The 21,489-nt window shown below is 45.9% G+C and overlaps 1 protein-coding gene across 2 annotated transcripts in view; it reads left to right on the top strand.

Annotated features, from left to right (window-relative positions):
- The first annotated feature begins 21,019 nt into the window (after nucleotides 1-21,019).
- The window catches only part of LOC103179708 (BTB/POZ domain-containing protein KCTD1), a 94,751-nt gene continuing 94,281 nt past the window's right edge, over nucleotides 21,020-21,489 (top strand). For both annotated transcript variants that reach the window (XM_042331787.1, XM_042331786.1), the window contains exon 1: nucleotides 21,020-21,091. In XM_042331787.1, the coding sequence (XP_042187721.1) occupies nucleotides 21,083-21,091 (9 nt within the window). In that variant the 5' untranslated portion in view covers nucleotides 21,020-21,082. The remainder of the gene's footprint in view (nucleotides 21,092-21,489) is intronic.

The following is a 21,489-nucleotide window of genomic DNA, read 5'->3' as shown; positions in this document are numbered from 1 at the left end:
TTAAAGGTCGATTTTATTTGGGGTGGGGGACTGTTAGCCAAGACACTGGGAGAAAAACTCCTATCTCTTTTCCAATAGTATCCTCAAACATAACCTCGGTTTAACACTTCATCTGAAGGATGGCACCTACGACAATACAACATCCCCCCTACTGCATTGGAGGTCAGCATGGACTAATATAATAATAATAATAATCCTTGCATTTGATATAGCGCCTTATCACATCACGTCGGGAGGATGTCCCAAAGCGCTTCACAGAACACACTGTAAAGTGAATTGACTGTATATTTGTGGGCGAACTCGGCAGCCAATGGCGCACAGCAATGTCCCACAAACAGTCGTAGGTTGAAAATGACCAATTTATTATTGTTTTTTTTTTGGAGGGATTATTATTAGGCTCTGTGTGGAGTAAGGAAACTTGCCCAAGGTTTCTCCCTCTGCCTGGAATTGAACTCAGGTCTCTCGCTTGCAAAGCGAGTGCTCTAACCACTGAGCTACAGGACTCCAATATGATTCTAAGTCCTGATGTGGCCTAGACAAGAGTGCTACCAACTGAGCCAAGCTGACACACATTGCCGATACCAACCTCTAAGGGAATTTCGCCAGCATCGAAGTTGCTGCATGGTACTCTGAATGGAATTTCAGCTCTCGGGAGTTTGAGAAGGTCTTTATTTGTCATTGCAGAGGATATAGAGTTGATGTCGTGTTCGCCTACAAATACACAATCATTATATTTTATAGTGAATCTTCTGAAGTGGTTTGAGACATCTCGACAACATGATAAGGTGCGGTATCAAATGCGAGGATTATTATCATTACTACCATGTTTTGATGATGAGTCCAAAATTCGAGGGGCGTAAATATAAGATAGTTAGTGGCAGACCTACTAGGAGTTTAGCAAGAACTTCTTCACACAGAGGTTGGTGAGAATGTGGAACTCACTGCCAGAAGCTGTGGTTGAAGCAAAAAGCATCAGTGTATTTAAGAGAAAGCTTGATAAAGACTTGAGAGGTAGGAGATATGTATAGGAGGATGAGGCTTTTGTGGAATATAAACAGACTGATTGAGCTGAATGGTCTGTTTCCGTGCCGTTATCATGTAACTCAATATAAGTTTTGTTATTTACGATTCAGGTTGGTTTGGATTCTCATAAACATGATGACGGGTTTCCCATTGTGTCAGACACACACAGACCAACATTTGTTTTTACATTTAAAAACAAACGTGGTTCGCTGTACTCCTGTATTAAAAGGGGCTAATTCGTAGTTTTTCTTAATGGGTTTCTTAACCCAACAAAGTCTTCATATGTGCAATGTATTATTATTCTTCGTTAAGAAACCTCATTAAGAAATACCGCAATTTAAACCCCCAAAACAAAAGATTTGGGGGTTTAAATGCCTGGAAGTTAAAGCCCTAATGGGTAGGGTGGTCTTAGCTGGACAAGCGGCAGGAAGCTCCCAATGGCAAATTATGTGGTTTTAGTTGACTAAACTCCAGCAGTTACCCCAACACACCTTCTGGGTTCCTCAAACCTCGGCTCTTGCCAGTCTGCGCCTACAACTCTCTGGACCTAGCCAGGCAGGGTAGAGGGAGTAGAGAGAGGGCGCTTCCCATTACTAACCACAGGAATCTCTATGTGTACATGGAAGTCTCAGTTCGATTTGGACTCTCAAGCAAGGTGATAGGTTTTGATGTGTGTCAGGCACCTGGCTGACCAAAGAAAAACGGGAATCCTGTGAAGCGCTTTGAGATAATAATAATAATAATCCTGCATTGATAGCGCTTTTCACTTCGGGAGGACGTCCTGAATCAAATGCAAGGATTATTATTAGGCGTGTGGAGTAAGGAAACTTGCCCAAGGTTTCGCCCTGACCTGCCTGGAATTGAACTCAGGTCTCTCGCTTGCAAAGCGAGTGCTCTAACCACTGAGCTACAGGACTCCACAGTATGATGTAAATATTTGCTTTGATTATTATTATATGCACATTTGCTTTGCATCCGGGCCGCTTATACGTCATTGAGACTTCTCAAAGCGCTTAACAGAACATACTGTATATTTTGTATATTTTATTTTTTAATTTTATGTTTTGTATATTTACTGTATATTTTGTGGGCGAAACCTGGCAGCCAATTTCCCAGAAGCAGTCGTCGATTGAGTGATTATTACCCCCGGAAAACGATCTGCCAGTTGACTAACAACCGAATTCCTACTTACTGCTAGGTAAACAGAGGGTTGTAGAGTAAAGAAACTTGCCTAAGGTTTTGCCCTGCCTGGGGCAATTTAAATGAATTTGCAACAGAGGATGTATTCATCCTCTCTCCAGAGAAGCAGGCAATGAGGTGCCACCTTCAACACAATGTAATTCACATTCATACAGCGCCTTTCACATCACAAGTTCGTCCCAAAGCACATTCACAGTGCTGGATAGGCCCCTGAGCTGGGAATGGGAGGTGAGGGAGGAGCAGAGGGGAAAGATGACCGAAAGCGTGGTCAAAGAGGTAGGTCTTGAGATATGCCTTAAACGATGGGAGGGAGCTCCAGGAGGAAGAAGGAAGAATGTCTGTAAATCCGCCCAACCATGGCAGGGCGAATATGGAGTGGGTCATTAAACAGACCGGTGCAAATGAGGCACATTTAACAATATTGGGTTAAAATACAGTCAACGAATGAGTCAATTAACTGTGGTAACAGCAAATAGCCCACTAAACAGCTGTGCAGGATATACACTGTACTTGGCAGTAATGGAGCAAGGTTAAGAGCCTATATGAAAATTTGGAAGAAATCAGAAAACCCAGTAGCACAAAGTAAATGCACACTGACTTCAAGCAGCAACTCAATATAATCACAATATTTTTTCCTAATAAAATTTTATTTGCAACATTTATCAGAGAGATTTTTTAATTGTTTCCTTTCGGCTGCAAGCCAGAGCGAACATTTAGGTGTCATTTATCATATTTGGCTCCTGTGTTAACGGTACTTTGTCTGAAAACATTTGCTAAACTATTTAGTAACATGGAGCCCTCTAGGATCTAACTTTGCCTTGCAGGTTAATGTGTAAGTAATCACACTCGTTTTTTTTGCTGGTTTGTTTTAGTTAAATGCTGGTGTTGACTGTGTCAGGATTGTGGGTTCAAACCACATTGGTGACTTTGAATTCACAGTCCAGGCTGACATTCCAATTCGAGGGGGTGTGGAGGTTGGGCATTTTCGGAGGTACTGTCCTTTGGATGATACGTAAAACCAAGGTCTTGTCTGTGCTCTGATCAGGTGGGCGTTAAAGATCCCAAGGCACTACTCGAAAAGAGAAGGAGCTCAGTGTCCTGGCCAAAAATCCCAGGATAAAATTGGCTATTTGTGGGTCATTGTTTGTGCGCAAATTGGGCTGCTCTATTTGCTTGCAAATGCACAGCCAGGGCACTAAACTTCACTGAGAAGTCTCAAAGCACTTCGCAGTGATTTTACGGTGAAGTGGGTAGTGCATTAGAGTGACAGCCTTGACTGTGAGTTCAAAATCCCGACCTGGGGCTTCAACCCACAGTCTTCTGACTCACAGGCGAGAGTGCTACCAGCTGAGCCAGGCTGACACCTGAACCTAAACGTGACTAAGTACATTGTGGCACAAAGGGGAGAACAAGGAGAGTAAAAGGAAAGGTACACGCGAGATCGAATTTCAATGGAACACGACTGGTTTACTTGGAAAAAGAAAGCTTCGACGAGGAATGATTTTCACGATGCTGAATGTATTGAGGTAAATATATCAGACACCAGGGGGCACCAGTTAAACATTCAGATGTCAGTGGTAGAGGAGAGATATCAGGCAACATTTCTTTCACACAAAAGGGTGAGCAACTTGTGGAACAGCTTAAGCAGTGAGGTCCAGTATAACTGTGCTCAAGAGGCAATGTAAGTGCATCTCTGGGGTCAGAGAAAGGTTTGTGGGATTATGGGGAAAAGCAGACAACTAGGATTGAGGCTCAAAAGGGCTGAGTTCATACAGCCTTTCAACATCTGTTAGCATCCAAGGTACGTAACTCAGTTGGTTGTGCATTGTGTTTGATAAACCAGAGGCTTTGGGGGATTTCAATCACAGCAATGCTAACCCCTTTGCCCTTTGAAGGTTGGTAAGTTGAATACAATGTGTATCCTTGTTGAGTTGGATTGGATAGGGTTGGGATGAGTAGGAAGGTTAGCGGTGATCTCCCTGGGGCTGAACTGACATTCAGGAGAAAAAAGAACATGTCATCTGAGGCAAACCATGGCTAGTAGCCAAGCAGATAAGATGGAACTAACTTGACAACGTTTTTTGAGGGGTCAGATGGGTGTCTAACACATGCGGAACCCATCACCGTGCTTAAGAGTATCCAAACCAAACTGGGAATTCCATACATCCCACCTACACATGGAAACCCCAGAGATAGATTGTTGGAGTGGAATGTGCTCTCTCTATTCCTGGAGGGACAGATCCCGCTTACCTAATTCCAGAAAGTATCAGGAGAAGGTGGCAATAGCCAAGGCTTGGGGACCCCAGAGTGTGCGTTGATGTCACTGCTGGAGTCTGACCAGCTAAAACAGCATAGCTTGTCATTGATATCGCTGTCTGGCAAACTTTCCTGCTGCTTGTCCAGCTTGGTCCACCCTACCCATTAGGGCTTTGGCTTGCAGGATTATCAGAAGCTGAATGCGATGACTCCTTGCCATCAGTGACTGGTCTGCCCTTCCAAGTCCTGCTGATGAGCCAGGCTGACTGAGCTGTCATCAGCAGTGCTCTGCAATGCTGCAGACCCAACTGGCTCAGGAACCGAACTACCGAGACCACCACGGAGGGGTGGCTTGATTCTGACATTGCACAGCCAAGCGTGTCACCCCACAGCCAGTTCAGCTCCAAGGAGACCTTGCTTACCTCCCCCCAAGGAGGTTAGTCGCTAGCTGGTTGTTTGACATCCGACAAGCATGGGCTGGTCCCTCACTAGATGGATGGTAGATACCAGAAGCTCCCTGCGAGCTTCCCGGTGGGCAATACAGCTCAGCATAAAATGCGTGAGAGCATTGCTACAAGTACTGCATGGTACAGCTATTTATTTCTTATTCCTGAGAAAAAAAGGATATGGATTCAGAGAAAGACGAACTTGGACTGTGATCGTGACTTTGAGGGAATGAAATAAAACAAACAGGCGCTGAGTCTTGAGATTAAGACAGATTGTTTTCACACCGATTGGTATGTCACAAGTGCATGTATTTCACATATCCGCTAGTCTGTTTGGGAAATCCATTGGTGTTGGTTGGGGGAAAGGGTTAAAGTACGTGTTGTGGAGAAGTAAAGGGAGATTTATTCTACATCTGCGGTCACTGTAAAATTTGATAAGTTTCGATGAGGTGCATGTTTTCGATCAGCTCTCCCCTCCCCTCTCGGCTCCCATCTCAAGCTCAGATGCCTACCCTGCTCTCTGAAGTACTTTGGGATATCCTCTCGACTTGAAACATTGTATTGTATGTTGACGGGCTATTTCCCACTTGTTGGGCGCAAATACAAAGCAATACAATTTACATTTACGTAGGGCGAGTCTGCTGATAAGCCAGGCTGGGCTGTGCTGTCATCAACAGTGCCCTGGAATACTGCGGACCCACCTATCTCAGGAACCGGATTATCGAGACCTCCGCATAGGGTTGGCTCGATTCCGACATTCTGTTGCCAAGCATGTCATCTGGGAGCCAGTGCAGCTCCATGTGGGGGTCCAGGTTGGAGTTGCAGAGAGTGAGGTGGGGTGGTGGGGGGAGAGGGGTTGGATTGAATGGTCTGCCTCTGTGTCATATCACTCTGTGCAATTCTATGTATGTGATCTATAATCCTGACACCTTGGGGTGGCCCCATATTAGAGATGCATTGTATTCTCCAGTGTTGCAATCCCTACAAAATTTAATAACATCAATGTAAAGATCACGGACTATGAAATATATATATATATATATATGTATGGCTCTTTTCCATGCTAAATACACTGGATGCTGCCTTCCTGTAAGTAATACCTACAGCAGGAGGGCAATGCATACAATGGTAAAAAGCAAGCCCTGTATTTTTTCTCCTGTGAGAAAGCGTTACTGTTTTAGGGCTAGTTCATTGCCTAGGGAACTAGAATCCCTAATTTCCTCAATTACTATGTATGGCAAAGTACCATGATCTGGGCTGTACATACCCCTGGCCCCCAAGATTAGCACTATGCCTCGAGGCCTCAGAAAGGCTAAGAAGCAGCCCTGCCCACAACTCGCCGAGATTAACAGAGATAATCAGAACTCCAGAGCTCTCGAGCTTTCCTGGGGAAAAACATCGACCGGAGACGGGTGGATTTCCGTCGATACCGCCGTGGCAATAAATCCACGGAGCAAATGTTATTCCACTCAAACATTTACAAGCAATAGCACTGCGTTCTGAGAGTTCTGGTCCACATCGCCTCTCCCTTTCTCTCTCTCTCTCTCTCTCTCTCCCTCCCTCCACAAACCCTCTTACTTTATTTCACTTGTTCCGTTTTTAATTCCAGCGCTTGTATACTTCCAGCTCTTGTAAATTAAAAATTATTTTAAAAAATACCTCAGGGCTTGAAAACTGCAGCTGTTTTTGGCAGGGTGGCGGGATGGGGAAGCGGAGGGAAAGGGAGTGGGGGAGAAGGGGGAAAATCAGATTATTGCAGATTTAATGCTTTTTCTTGTGTGTGTGTGTTCGCGTGTGGATTTTATTCCTTAATGATTTTTAAAGATGTTTCGGCTTTTCTGGGAAGCTGTTGTTGGACACAACACTTGTGAAAGAATGAGAGTGATTATCAGCCAGGGGCCCAGATTTCTAGCAACGCTTTGTGAGATTTATGCAGGGCTGGATTTTAATTATTTCACCATTTCGTTCTGTATTGCGTGATGTTGTAGCACTTAAGACCCACTGCAGAAGAAAGGGCAAAATTGTTAAAAGTGCNTTTTTTTTCCTTCTAGTTGTCCCAGGGATGCATATTAATAGTTACATCAATTGTACAATGTAATACAAATATACGTTTAAACTAGAGCCTTTCATGTTGGGAGGAAGTCCCAAGCCTTCAAGTTTTGCATCCAAGCTGGAGGTGAGTGGTAATGATGGCCAAATGCACAGTCAAAGAGGAAGGTTTTGAAGCATAAGAACATAACAGAAGAACAGAAGAAATGGTTAGATGACATAAAAAGACCATCTAGTTCGCCTTCCACCTTCCTGGCGGTCGCAGGCAATATGGACCGAACTACCTATGTGCTATATCCCCTAATGTTATTTCCTAAAAGAAAACTATCTAATCTGTGTTTGAAGGAATCAACACTTCCTGCTTGTTTGATAATCTTTGAAGAGTAAATAGACATTTAACTGGGAACCGACGAAAGAAGAGCAGGAAGTATAAAAAGGGATTCTGTGAGAACAATTGTCGGTGTTCATGGTTGCACCCTGGCTCACCCAACTCCAGCAGTATCCCGGCCCACACTCCCCACGCCTTGACTCTTCCCAACCTGCGTCCAAATCATTACAGTTTTCGTTGGGCAGAGTGTTTCCCTCGAGGGAAATTCAAACATGCAATATATTATAATAACGCTCTTTGCATTTGATAAAGTATTTTGTCACTTCATTGAGATGTTTCAAAGCACTTCACACTTACTGTGACTGTGTATTTTGTAAGCATATGTGGAACCTTCAGTTTGGTTTGAATACTCTTAACCCACGTTAAGACATCCGGCTGACAAAATCTTTTATTTTTCTAGCAATTATACCGGTAGATTTGATAAACAGAACTGACTAATCATTGTATTATTCTGCTGGCCATATGATTTTTCAAATGGATGCAATTTAGTGTTGCCAGGATGAACCGCCAACTAAAACAAGAAGCATATCGCTGTTTCAGGGACATGGCTGGGTGAATTGACTGCTGTGTTCGCCCATAATAAAATAGCCATTCCACTTCACAGCAAACCTGTAGCATATAGGTTAGAGCACTCGCCTCGCAAGCGAGAAGACCTGGGTTCAATTCCCAGGCAGGGCAAAAGTTTAGGCAAGTTTCCTTACTCCACACGCATCTGTTTACCCAGCAGTAAGCAGGAATCCGGTTGTCAGTCGATTAGTGCACCGTTTTCCGGGTAATCATCCGTTCAAAAATAAATAAATAATTTGGTCACTCACTCCCTGACTGTTTGTGGGACACTGCTCTGCTCAATCGGCTGCTGCGGTTCGCCCACAAAATAATTTACTTTACAACATATTCTGTGAAGCGCTTTGAGATGTCTCAGCGACATGATAGGGCGCTGTATCAATTGCAACAATTATAAATCATGTGAGCGCTTTGAGATGGCCTACTGATGTGAAAGGCGCTGTGTCAAATATAAGCATTCTTAATTATTATTCTTACACCTCTCATGGCTTTTCCTATAGTCTCCTAACTCAAAGATATATCATTGCCTTTCAACACACTTCAAATGCTCGCTGGGCTTCATGTAAATTACTAAAAGATAGCTAATAAAAAAAGTTGAAGGAAAAGGAGCAGAGTAATTCTGTAATGGAGTGATGCCTGACCTGATTTGAATAGATGTAATATGCTCGGGAGAGACAAACTGCTAAAAAACTGCAAGAATTACACACCACAGATCGTCAAAGGAGGGAAATTGCATTTGAAAATCCTTGCATTTGATATAGCGCCTTATTATGTCATTGAGACGTCTCAAAGCGCTTCACAGAATATACTGCAGAGTGATTTGACTGTATATTTTGCGGGCCAAATGCAGTAGCCAATTGCGCACAGCAGTATCCCACAAACAGTTGTGGACTGAGTAACCAAAATATCATTCCTTTTATTTGTTTGATTGGATTATTACTCCTGGAAACCCGATCCGCCAATCGAATAACCAACCGGGTTCCTACTTACTGCTAGGTAAACAGAGACGTGTGGAACAAGGAAACTTGCCTGAGGTTTTGCCCTGCCTGGGAATCAAACCCAGTTCCTCTCGCTTGCGAGGCGAGAGCTCTAACTACGCTACTGGATTCCACATACAGCAATGCCTGCCTCATAAGACATAAGTGTTCGAGCATTTCCAGATGAAAAGGTGCCGATATTATATGGGCCAAGTCAAAAGAAGCTGAGGTGCAACTGAAGTACTCTGAGATTTCGCCTCATGTTTGGATCTTGGTATACATGAAAGCAGAGACTCTGAAGATATCCACATTCTCACTCCTTGTACTCAGAATGAGTCCTTGATGCGTAGATAAAGGGCAGCGAAGGTGAGAGTTTTTTTTTTCCAATCTGTTTTATATGTTGATCTCCAAAGAATAAAAATGATCATGGCTCTATTCTCCTTCATGCCTTGGAGGTTCGAGTGCTATTTTGTAATTGGATACTGTACTACATAAGCAGTCAGCCTTTCTAGAACTGAAGGCAAGGCTATCAATGAGCTTGATTCAGGAGTAGGGAGCATTAAAAAATATTAAGGCTATATGTAATCACACATGCCTCAGGAGATTAGTTTCCTGGATGATAAATAACAACTCGCATTTATACGGCAATTCTCGCGTGAAAGAATGTCTGGAAGCATTTGACAAGTGCAGTGACGGACACTAAGGAGGGAAATAAGTAATTTAAATATGTTGACCAAAGGCGTGGATGGATAGATGGTTTTCAGAGGTTTTCGAAGTGAGTCAGCGAAGTAAAGCAATACAATGTGGTGATGTAGGGAAGCTTCATAAGACATAGGAGAGGAGCATTTTAGCTGAAGGCTTGGCCACCAATGTTGGAGTGAAGGGAGTGGGGAGAAATCAATCGACCAGTCAGATAAACCGACATAAAGACGGCAATAGAACTGCAGAACCACAGAAACGTAACAGTACAGAAGAAGGTCATTTGACCCAATGTGTCTCTTTTACCAGGTAGGATTACAGGAGATTGCAGAGGTAGCGAAGGTGGGGCAAGGCAGCGCAGAAGGATAAAAACGAAGATGGTTTCATTGAGCAGACCCAAACCAATGCTGGAAAGTCACATTCTTCCAACAGGTCGCTCTCCCAGCCCATAGTTGATGCTGGAGGAGTACATCACCCACCTTTTCTACAGAACTCTAATAATATCTTCAGCATTGATTTTAGCCCCTCAGTGATCCGGTGGCTTAAAGACATTGCCCAATGTAACACTAACTCTATTATGCGTCAGCCTGGCTCAGTCAGTAGCACTCTCACCTCTGAGTCAGAGGGTTGTGAGTTCAAGCCCCACGTCAGGACTTAGAACATACAGTCTAGTCTGATACTCCAGGGCAGTGCTGGGGGTGCACTGCATTGTTTGAGGCACCGTCCTTCGGGTGGGACGTTAAACCAAGGTCCCATCTGCCTGTTCAGGCGGACGTTAAAGATCCCACAGCAGGCATGATTCGAAAAGAGAAGGGAGTTTCTCCCAGCGTCCTAGCCAACAATTCCCCCTCCCCTTCCTCCCAATGAAACTGGTCATTTACTTGGCTGTTTGTGGGACTTTCCTGCGGGTAAATTGGCCGCGGGTTCGCTTACAAAATACGCAATCGTTACATTTTACGGTGTAGCCTGTGAAGGGCTTTGAGACATTCTCCTGAAATGAAACGGGTGGAGAGGAGGAAATCTGCTCCTGATTACTGGTCTGATGACTCCTGATGGAAAGTTGGGAGAGTGTACGGATTCTTGGTGCCCTCTCCAGTTAAATAACCTGTCAACACTCAATTGGCCGGTTTCATACATGAAGATCGAGAACCAGAGTTTGTGTCACGGTGATCAGAATTAAGCGGGTTAGCCCAGGTGCGTGCTGACTAGAGCGCTTTATGTATTGAGCACAATTTCTGCAGCCAGCTTCCTGTTGGCTTTGTTTACTGCTGTCTACAGCACTCTGGTTAGACATGGTATGCAACGAGTCAACTAACAACCCCCCAGGACTTTAATGCAGGAGCGCTGTTACTTGTCTGGCAGCAATATTCTGGCTTGATGTATTCCTACAGGCCAATCTGCAAGTAGTGCACTTGATATTTAAGCAATGTTCCTGTGACGTTTCAGATGCTACACTGGCAACTCGAACTCCCCCGAAGGCCTTAATAGAAAGCAATAGTGAGTTACATACTGCACTGAACGGAGGTAAAATGGCCACAGGAAAAGAGGATTTCTAAATGAATCCTTGCGCTTATCAAAATGAAAGATGCCAGCCCTGGGCAGTGGAAACATTCTGACCGTAGGAACCCAGTGTTGCCCAGTGATATTCAGAAAAGGAGTAAATAATAATAATAATAATAAAAATAATCCTTGCATTCGATGTTGCATCTAATTGAAGCTGTGTTGTGTGTTACTAGACCAGCAGCCTGTCAATTTCTCTCGCAGTAAGACTTCGCGGTACACAATGATTTGAAAAACTCAAACGCAGGTCACGAGGACAATTTATCTTTATTGAACTTCATTCAACCACAATAATGACCGGGAAGCTTCTCCCTGTGTCCTGGCCAACAATCCCCCGAATAAAAGTGATCACTCACTCCACGGTTGTTTGTGGGACGTTGCTGTGCCCAAATTACCTCCAGTTACTGCAGTTTGCATCTGTGCCAGTAGCTGAAATATGTGCTCAGTAGCTTTCCAACTTGTGGGTGTAAGGGGGAGGTAAGCGGCATCTCCTCGGAGCTGAAATGGCTCTAAAGTGACGTGCTTGGCAACACTTTGTCGGAATTGAGCCAACCCTCTGTGGTGGTCTTGATATTCTGGTTCCTAAAGCAGGTTGGTTCACAATACTCCAGGCCACTGCTATTGACAGCCCAGCCAGACTGACTCAACAGTAGGAGCTGGAAGGCCAGGCCAGTCCCTGGGGGCAAGGTTTCTTCCCACTCAGCTCTTGTTAACCCTGCAAGTTAAAGCCCTAATGGGTAGGGTGGTCCAAGTTGGACAAGCAGTGGAAAGCTTGCCACGCAGTGCTCTCAATGGCAAGCTATGTGGTTTTAATTGGTTGAACTCCAGCAGTTACCCTAACGCACCCTCTGGAGTCCGCAAGCTTTGGCTCTTTACGCCCAACACAATACTCTCTGGGATTAGGTAAGCAGGGTGTGTGCCTCCAGGGGCGGGAGAGAGCACACAATGCATTCCAGACACAAGGAATCTCTGTAGGTGGCATATGTATGTGGAACGTTAGGCAAATTACCTTACTCTACATGCCTCGGTTTACCTAGCAGTGAGTAGGAACCCGTTGTTATAGTCAATTGGAGGATCGCTTTTCCGGGAGTAAAAAGCCCTTCAAAAAGATAATAATAATAATAAATTTATCACTCAATCCACAACTGTTTGTGGGACACTGCTGTGTGCAATTGGGTGCCATGTTTTGTCCACAAAATATACAACAGTCAATTTACTTTACAGGATGTTCCGTGAGGCGCTTTGAGACGTCTCGAAGGCATGATAAGGCGCTATATCAAATGCAAGGATTATTATTATTATCATATTTTATATAACCCTCTAAAGGTGTATCTTGCTCGGGTATTGTTACCATTGGTGTTGCTGCTGGCTGGCATCACCCTCATTTTCCTAATCTACTCACTCAACCTGCAGAGCACATTGGCTCCCTTCTCTGTTCACACAATGGTTGGCACAACGCACAGTGTTTGCTGTGCCCACTTCCCCTGCCAAGCTTCTTCAAAATAGGCTTTTTTTTTTGCTCAATTCTACTCAGCTTTCATGACGCCAATGCCAACAACTTACACAGCGATCTTCACGTGGGGAGTCACCTTGGACCATTGAACAGTAACAACAACAAATTACATTTGTGTAGCGCCTTTCACGTCAGGAGGACGTCTCAAGGCACTGGACAGTCTTGGGGTTGACAAAGAGATAAGCCCTCTCAATGCTTATTCACTGGCAAGCCACTACACCCGAACCTCTGGATCTCCCTGCCTCAATCCCTCCGCTCCTCTTTTCCCATCTTCAAAGACTTTCCTTTTCTCACTATCTGCACTATCCTACCATATGCACTGGACTATCATCACCCAAGCTGGCGGTTGGAACCAGTAGGGGTGGAGGCCGGGAATGGTAGGGGTAGGAGGGTGACCGAAGGCTCGGTCGAAGAGGAGGGTTTTGAAGGAGGGGGCGATTGGAGTTTGACCTGAGCGGGGGGAGAAAGAGAAAGAGGAGGCAACCTACGTTCGGGCAAGCTCGAACCATAGACACGGTCGAGCTTGCCTGCTGACGTTCTGAGCTAAACGGCACACCGTAACTCAAAAGAGTTTCTTTGAAGCATGGAAGTTTCAGCCTAGACTGAGGAAATTTGTTTGTGACTTCTGTCTAACTCTCTAGGCTCTGTCTAGGCTGAAACATCCATAACTGTTTGTGGGACACCTCTGCGTGTTGGCTGCCACGTTTTGCCCACAAAATACACAGTATATTTTGTGAAGCACTTTGAGACGTGATAAGGGACTATATCAAATGCAAGGATTATTATTATTAATATTTGGCGATATTATTATTATTAATATCGTGTTGGTGCCATGCTTGCTCCCAACTGGAGATATCTTGTTCTAACGTACAGCTCAATGTCAACAAGAAGAAGGTTCTTCTGCTTGGCTCCCATCAGTGTCTTTTTACCACAGACGCTGATCACATTCACCAAAACATGTCCTCCTCCAAATCACCGAACCAGTACAGGACATCAGTGTCAGCTATCATTCACTCACAAAACACACAGTCACACCACTTTACGGTATATCCTGTGAAACACTTTGAGATTTCTCGACGACGTGGTAAGGTGCTATATTAAATGCAAGGATTATTACTCTTATTATCGTTAAACACTTGCATCTGCGCTCTCTGTAACATCATCCACCTCCACAACAACCTCTGACTCCTGGACCCCAATGGCTTGACCTCAACCTCCACTTTGACAATTCTGTCTTGCTTCATGTCTCCGGTCAACCCACCTCCTCTCTTCGAGGTGTCTTGACTCATTTCTGTCTTTCAACTGAGTTACTAATTCCATAGGTACAGATCTCTTTCTCCCCAGCCCTAATCCAGCTCTATATGTGTGCCCTAACTGGAACTCCATAACTAAACTCAATCCTATCCTCCACCCAAAACACATTAATATTAATAATGATAATCGTCCTTGCATTTGATATGCACTGCAATACAAAATTACATTTGTATAGCGCCTTTCACGTTGGGAGGAGGTCCCAAGGTGCTGGACAGACAGAGTTTTGGACCCGAGCTGAGGGTCGGGGTTGGGGAGGGGGAGGCAGGGAGATCAAAGCACAATCAAAGAGGAGGATCTTGAGGTGGGTCTTGAAGGTGGCGAGGGAGGGAGAGAGATGGAGGGACTGCGGGATGGAGTTCCAGAGGGTGGGGACAGAGTGGCGGAAGGCCCGCCCGATGATAGTGGGGTGAGCAAGGTGGGGGATGTGAAGCAAGCCAGAGCCCGCTGAGCGGAGGGAGCGATCAGGATGGTAATATATATAATATAATAATCCTTGCATTTGATATCGCGCTTTTTATGTCTTCTCGATGTCTCAAAGTGCTTCACAGAATATGCTGTAAAGTGAATTGACCGTATATTTATGGGAGAAACGCGGCAGCCAATTGCGCACAGCAATGTCCCACAAACAGTCGTGGATTGAAAATGACCAATTTATTATTTTTTTTGTTTTGGAGGGATTATTATTAGGTGTGTGGAGTAAGGAAACTTGCCCAAGGTTTTGCTCTGCCTGGAATTAAACCCAGGTGTCTCGCTTGCAAGGCAAGTGCTCTAACCACTGAGCTACAGGACTCCAGGGGGGTCTGGTAGGGGGTTAGGAGGTCGGAGTGGTAGGGGAGAGCAAGACCATGGAGGGCTTTGAAGGTGAGGACCAGGATCTTGAACTGTATCCTCTGAGTGATGGGAAGCCAGTGGAGTCGGGCGAGGATGGAGGTGATAGGGTTACGGAGCCTAGTGTGGGAGAGGACACGGGCTGCAGAGTTCTGGATGATCTGCAGCTTGTGGAGGGAGGAGTTCGGGAGGCCGACAAGGAGTGAGTTTGGGTAGTCGAGCCTCGATGTAATGAAACCATGTATGAGGGTTTCAGTGGCCGCGGTGTGAGACAGTGTCGGAGCCAGGAGACGTTGTGGAGGTGGGGGAAGGCAGAGCGGGTCATGGCGCGAATGTGGGATGGAAAGTTGAGGGTCGAACAAGAGCCCAAGGTTCTGGACTGGCTTAGCAAGTTGGGGATACATGGATGGTGATTCTGTCAGTGCCTGAGATGAGGAGGCGCTAACGGGAGCCAATCAGGAGAGCCTCAGTTTTGTTGACATTCAACTGAAGAAAGTTAGCTCTCATCCAGGACTTGATGTCAGACAGACATTCTGTCAGCACAGCAGTGGGTCCTGGAGTCAAGGGTGGAAGCAGAGAGGTAGAGTTGGGTGTCATCTGCATACATGTGAAAGTTGACCCCATGTCTGCAGATGATGTCACCAAGAGGGAGCATATAGATATTGAAGAGGAGGAGACCAAGACAGAGGCCTGAGGAACACCACACAAGATGGTCCGGGGGCTAGAGGAGAAACCATTTGAGGAGATGAAGTGCAGGCGGTGTGTGAAGTACGATCTGAACCAATCAAAGACAGCGCTGTGGAGGTTGAGGTGAGAGGAGAGGCGGTGGATGAGGATAGAGTGGTCGATGGTGTCAAAAGCAGCAGAGAAGTCAAGGAGGATGAGGAGGCAGAGGAAGCCCTGGTCGCTGATAGACAGAATGTCATTTGTCACTTTAACCAGGGCGGTTTCTGTGCTGTGGGCGGCACATAAGCCCGATTGGAAGGGTTTGAGAAAGGAGTGGTGGGAGAGGAAGGAGCGAAGCTGAGAAGCAACGACTCGATCCAGGACCTTGGAGAGGAAAGGGAGGTTGGAGATGGGGCGGTAGTTAAGAGTAGAGAAGAGTCCATGGAGGGTTTCTTAAGGATAGGAATGATACAGCGTTTTTTAAACGGTTGGGAACAGTACCAGTGGACAGGAAGAGGTTAATGATGTCAGTGAGTAGAGGGGCAAGGAGGTAGAGTTGGGAGGTAAGGAGGGGGTAGGGACAGAGGATACAGTTCAAGATCCTGGTCCTCACCTTCAAAGTCCTCCACGGACTTGCTCCTTCCTACATCTGCGACCTCCTAACCCGGTACCATCCTGCTCACTCCCTCCGCTCAGCGGGCTCCGCCCTGCTTCAAGTCTTCCGCCTCGCCTGCCCCCGCACTGGCAGGCGGGCCTTCAGCCACTCTGCTCCCACCCTCTGGAACTCCATCCCGCAGTCCCTCCGCCTCGCCGCCTCCCGTGCCACCTCAAGACCCTCCTGTTCGACCGTGCTCTCTATCTCCCTGCTTCCCCCCCCTGCCCTCCACCCTCCCTGATCCCGACTCCCAACTCGAGTTGGAAACCCTGATTGTCCAGCGCCTTGGGACGTTCTCCCAATGTGAAAGGCGCTTTACAAATGTAATTTTGTTGTTGTTGTTGTCTCAAAGCACGTCACAGCATATATTGTGAAGCGAACTGACCGTATTTTGTGGGCGAATGAGACGTGGCAGCCAATTGTGCACAGCGACGTCCCACAAACAGTCGTGGATTTAAGAACCGTCCACGATTCCCGGCTCCAATTAATTTTTAAAAATAAAACACCTGATATGGCTGACAGGCTGAGACTCAGCGGAATTTCAGGCCTCTGGGAGGGACACGGGCGACACCAACCGATGAGGCAACGCCACACATGGATGCAGATCGGTTCCTGTTTCCGGCTGACGTGACCAATACTGTAACAGTCAGGACTCTTTGCACAAGAGACCTGGAGCAGAAACCTTGGATGTCATTCTCCTCCCTAACCCAGAAAACGTGAGGCCAAAATCTGTGCCACCTTAAAGAGCTCTGAGATGTTATTCTCTATTAAGGCTATTTAAGGATTACTGGATTATTCTCAACACAAGTTGTTGGTGTTAGCTACTACCTGCTACCATTCATAGCTTTAGTAACAATAGTAATACAATAATAATCTTGCAATGGGTGGAGTGCCTTTCATGGCAGAGGATGTTTCAAAGCGCTTCACAGGATGCTCTATAAAGTGTAGTAATTGGGTATTCGTAGGAAAACACGGCAGCCCCCATTGGCGCACGGCAATGTCCCTCAAACAGCTGTGAAGTGAATGGACAATTTTATTTACTTATTTATTTACACTGCAAGCGCCTTATCGGGAAACCACTAAGAAGCCCAAATATTTAACCCCGCCGTTGTATCCTATCGCTGACTTCACCTTTACGTCCCCATTGAAATGAGTTGATTGGTTACAAATGAAGACTTCTGTTTGCTGAACCTTGCCTGTTCATTGGCTTTACCTCCATCCTCTGCTCTTTGCATGTGTTATTATAATCTGACACCAAGTCTTACTTTGCACATTCCTTAAAACTCACTTTAAAACTCAAGAGTAAAATTACAGATCTCTCCGTGGATGAAAAGGAAATAAATGGTATTTTTATGGTGCTTTATTTTGGAATAGCTCAACACACTTTAATAGTAATTACTGTCAAGTAAGTGACTGTTTCTGCAGACCAATGTGGCAGCTAGTTTTCACACAGCAAGATCCCACATCTTCGAGGTAGGTGAACGTCCCTTTAATCGAGAGCATTATGTGTCAGCCTGGTTGGGTTTGTAGCAATAACGCTCTGAGTCAAAAGGTTGTGGATTCAAGCCCCATGTTGGAACTTGTAACTCAAATAATCTAAGAATAATGATAATCCTTGCATTTGATATAGCGCCTTATCACGTTTTCGAGACATTTCAAAGCGCTTAAGAGGGCACTCCAGTGCAGTGCTGGGGGTGTACTGCATTGTTGGAGGTGCCATCTTTTGGATGAGACGTTAAACCAAGGTCCAGTCTGGTGAGGGAGGTCAGGGAATATACCTTAGCGTGGGTCAATGTTTTGAGACAAGAAGGAAAGAGTGGACAAATTGGAGGGAGAAACATGTTGAAACCATTTAACACTCCCTTCCTAGCGAAGCTTCACAATAGCTGAAGCGGATCATGAAGAACTTACAAACGAGAAGATGAAACAATGAAGGTGACAGAGGAGGCAGTGCCTGCGATCTCTTCACAGCAGTCGCTGTGCATCATTAGCAATGCTCTCAGAGTTTTTATTTATAGGCCAGTCTCGGCGCTGTTGCTGGGAGAGATCTTGGGGTACGCCCGAGGCAATGCTTGGTGGAAAATCTTCTGGAGAATTTCAGCTTGAAACGATTTGAGGAATTAAAATGAATTGTGTGTGTGTGTGTGTGTGGGGGGAAGTTGGGGGGGGGGGGGGAGGTTGGGGGGAGAGTGGGAGGAAGGACGGACTGAAAAAAAAGGCAAAGATTAACTTTAGTTTTTTTAATTATAAAAAAAACTCAACGCAATTTATTTCTTTCATTTCTTTGTAAGAGTTTGCGGAGTTGGACAAGCAGCAGATTAAATCCTCCCCCCCCCCCACACACCCACACACACACGCTCGCTCCCCCCCACCTCTTCCCCCCCTCCCCCCCCACCTCTTCTTTCACTTGTATGCTGTGTGCTTCACAACAATGCTGGTGGGTGTTTCAGATCTCAGGGGATGCTGTGATGAGAGGAATAGGGGTGGAGGAAGAGTGATGGGAGGGTGAAGGGGAGGGGAGGAGGTGACAGAGGGGTTGGGAGGGTGATGGGAAGGTGGGGGAAGGGGGCAGTGTGTGTGGAGAGCGGTACAGGGTGATGGGTGGTGGGGTGGGGGGGGGTTGAGGCTAATGAGGTTAGGAGGAAAACAATATTCATTTGAATGTTTTTTCCCCCCAATAACCTTTGCTATTAAAAAAAAGTCCCTTTGTGTGTCTTTTTTTAATGGCGGTGGCAAATCGAACCGCGATGCCTTAAGTCTGTTCCCACGAGAGAGAGTTAGAGAGAGAGAAGATAAAAGGAGCGGAAAATTAAGGAGGGGGGGGGGGGAGGAAGAAAGAAAAGAAAAGAAAATCTAACACAAGTTTAATTGTCGATCCAGTCCAGCTTTTACTCCCAGCTAAAGAGTGCTTTGAAGGCTGATGCCAGCAGCTAGACTGGCAGCTTGGAGATCTGATACTGTGACAAGCAGCAAGTTTAAATGCCTCCTAACTTTACATTTGTGTCACTGCGTTTGCTTGCGCTGCTTTTTCGCTCACTTCTTTGATCCTCTCGCCCGCAGAATACGCGCTCGGTCCGCTTTGCGGCATGTCCTGCGAGGCGCTTTGAGACGTCTCGAAGGTGCTATATCAAATGCAAGGATTATTATTACTTTTATTGTCATCGTCATCATCATCATCACTGTTATTTTTTCTCCCGCAATAGTCATTCTCTCTCTCTTTCTCTCTCTCTCGCTCTCTCTCCATCCTTCTCAACCCCTCATCCCCCCCCCAACCCCCCCACCCCCTTAAAAGCAAAATGTAATCAAACATCTCACTGATCTGCAGGCTTTGGGAAGCCAGTTGGTATGAGTTGGGTGTCTGCACCCCCAGGGCAAACCATGTCACAATTGCACACTAACGCAGGGGATTGCTGTGGGAGGAAAGGGGGGGAGAATGAATGAGAGAGAGAGAGAGAAGGGAGGAAAGAAAGAAAGATATGGACTTACATGTGGTTTTATTGAGCACATCAGTTGGGAACAATACGAGGTGGTGGTGGGGTGGGGGGGGTAACACAAGGGGAAAAAAAATCACTCTCTAACAGGACCATTGGGATGGCTTCAACAAGTTGGTAACCCTTAGTGTGTGGCAGATCATTTCTGGGGTGAATGTGGCAAAGATGAGGGAGGGAGAGTGATGCGAGAGTACCAGTTTTTGGAAACCTCATCTGTTTGGCTTTGACTCTTCTCTCTCTCTCTCTCTCTTTTTCTCTCCATCTCTCTCTCTCTCTCTCTCTCTCTCTCTTCCTCTCCCTCTCTTCTGGCAAAGGAACGCTCTATCCATTTGCAAAAGAAATGGCCCGAGGAAACATTACATCAAAACTAATCATAACGATTAAAATCAGCTTTTTTTCTGCACAGTGTAATGAGCAAGTTGGGGGCTGACGTGAGATTGTTCTGCAAAAAAAAAAGAGGAGAGAGAGGGAGAGAGAGAGAGAGAGAGGGGGAGAGAGAGGGGGGTGGGAAGGAGGGAGGGAGGGAAAGAGAAAAAGAAGAGGAAAAAAAAGAAAGAGAGAGAAAAAAAAATCTGGTCTCAGAGAGAGAGAGAAATTGCCAATGTGATATCTTTTTTTTTGGAAAAAAAACACTCCCCAAGAGAGAGAGAGAGAGAGAAGGGAGGGAGGGAGGGGATGGAGATGGGGGGGGGGGGGGATGGAGTGGTGATGGGGGGGAAAGAGAAATAATAATAAAATAAAATAAAATAAAATCCAGAGAGTGGGAGAGAGAGGGGGAGAGGAGAGAGAGAGAGAGAGAAGGGAGAGGGGGAGAGAGAGGAAGAGAGAAGGGGAGAGGGGGAGAGAGAGAGAGGGGAGGAGGGGAGAGAGAGAGAGAGGGAGAGAGAGAGAGGGGGGGGGAGGGGAGGGAGAGAGAGAGGGGAGAGAGAGAGAGAGAGAGAGGGGGAAAGAGGGATAAAAACCACAAGAGGGTGTTTGGTAATGGGATCTGCATTTACCTGAGGTTGAACAGTTAATTAAATGTAACTTTTATTTGCAGATTGGGTTAGACGCCGAGGAGAAGGCAATGAGCTAATTGTATCCTGATCCCTGCCTTAGGGGGTTTCGAAGCCCTGCAGCTACTATTCTCTCTCTCTCTCTCTCCCTCTCTCCCTCTCTCTTCTCTCTCTCTTTTTTCTCCTACCTTCACCAGCTATTGGAAGACGGATCGTTGCATTTCTCTCCCGTGTATCGAGAAGAGAGGATCGGGGAAGGGGAGGGGGAGGGAGGGAGGAGGGGGTCTTTTCTGGTGTGTGTGTGTGTGTGGTGTGGGTGTGTGGGGGTGAAAAAAAAAGTGAGTGAGTGAGTGAGTGTGAGAGAGAGAGAGAAGAGAGAGGGGAGAAAGAAAAAGAGAAAGAGAGAGAGAGAGAAAAGAGAGAGAGAGAAAAAAAGAGGTGGGGAAGACTTATGTTAAATGTTTCAGGTAAGGCAACCCACAACAACAACAACAAAACCTGTGTGTTTTGATTTGTGTGTGTGTGTGTGTTGGTTGTGTGTGTGTGTGTGTTTGTATGTGTGTTTGATGTGTGTGTGTGTGTGTGTGTTGGAGTGTGTCTGTATGTGTGTGTGTGTTTGGTGTGTGTGTGTGTTTGGTGTGTCTGTCTGTCTGTGTGTGTGTGTGTGTGGTGTGTCTGTATGTGTGTGTGTGTGGTGTATGTGTCTGTGTGTGTGTGTTTGGTGTGTGTATGTGTATGTATGTGTGTGTGTGTGTGTGTGGTGTGTGTGTCTGTGTGTGTGTTTGGTGTGTGTATGTGTGTGTGTGTGTGGGTGTATGTGTCTGTGTGTGTTTGGTGTGTGTATGTGTATGTATGTGTGTGTGTG

This window comes from Callorhinchus milii, unplaced genomic scaffold (assembly GCF_018977255.1).
Source record: "Callorhinchus milii isolate IMCB2004 unplaced genomic scaffold, IMCB_Cmil_1.0 Scaffold2, whole genome shotgun sequence".
Taxonomy (NCBI): Eukaryota; Metazoa; Chordata; class Chondrichthyes; order Chimaeriformes; family Callorhinchidae; genus Callorhinchus; species Callorhinchus milii.
This window is presented reverse-complemented; position numbering and strand designations above follow the sequence as displayed.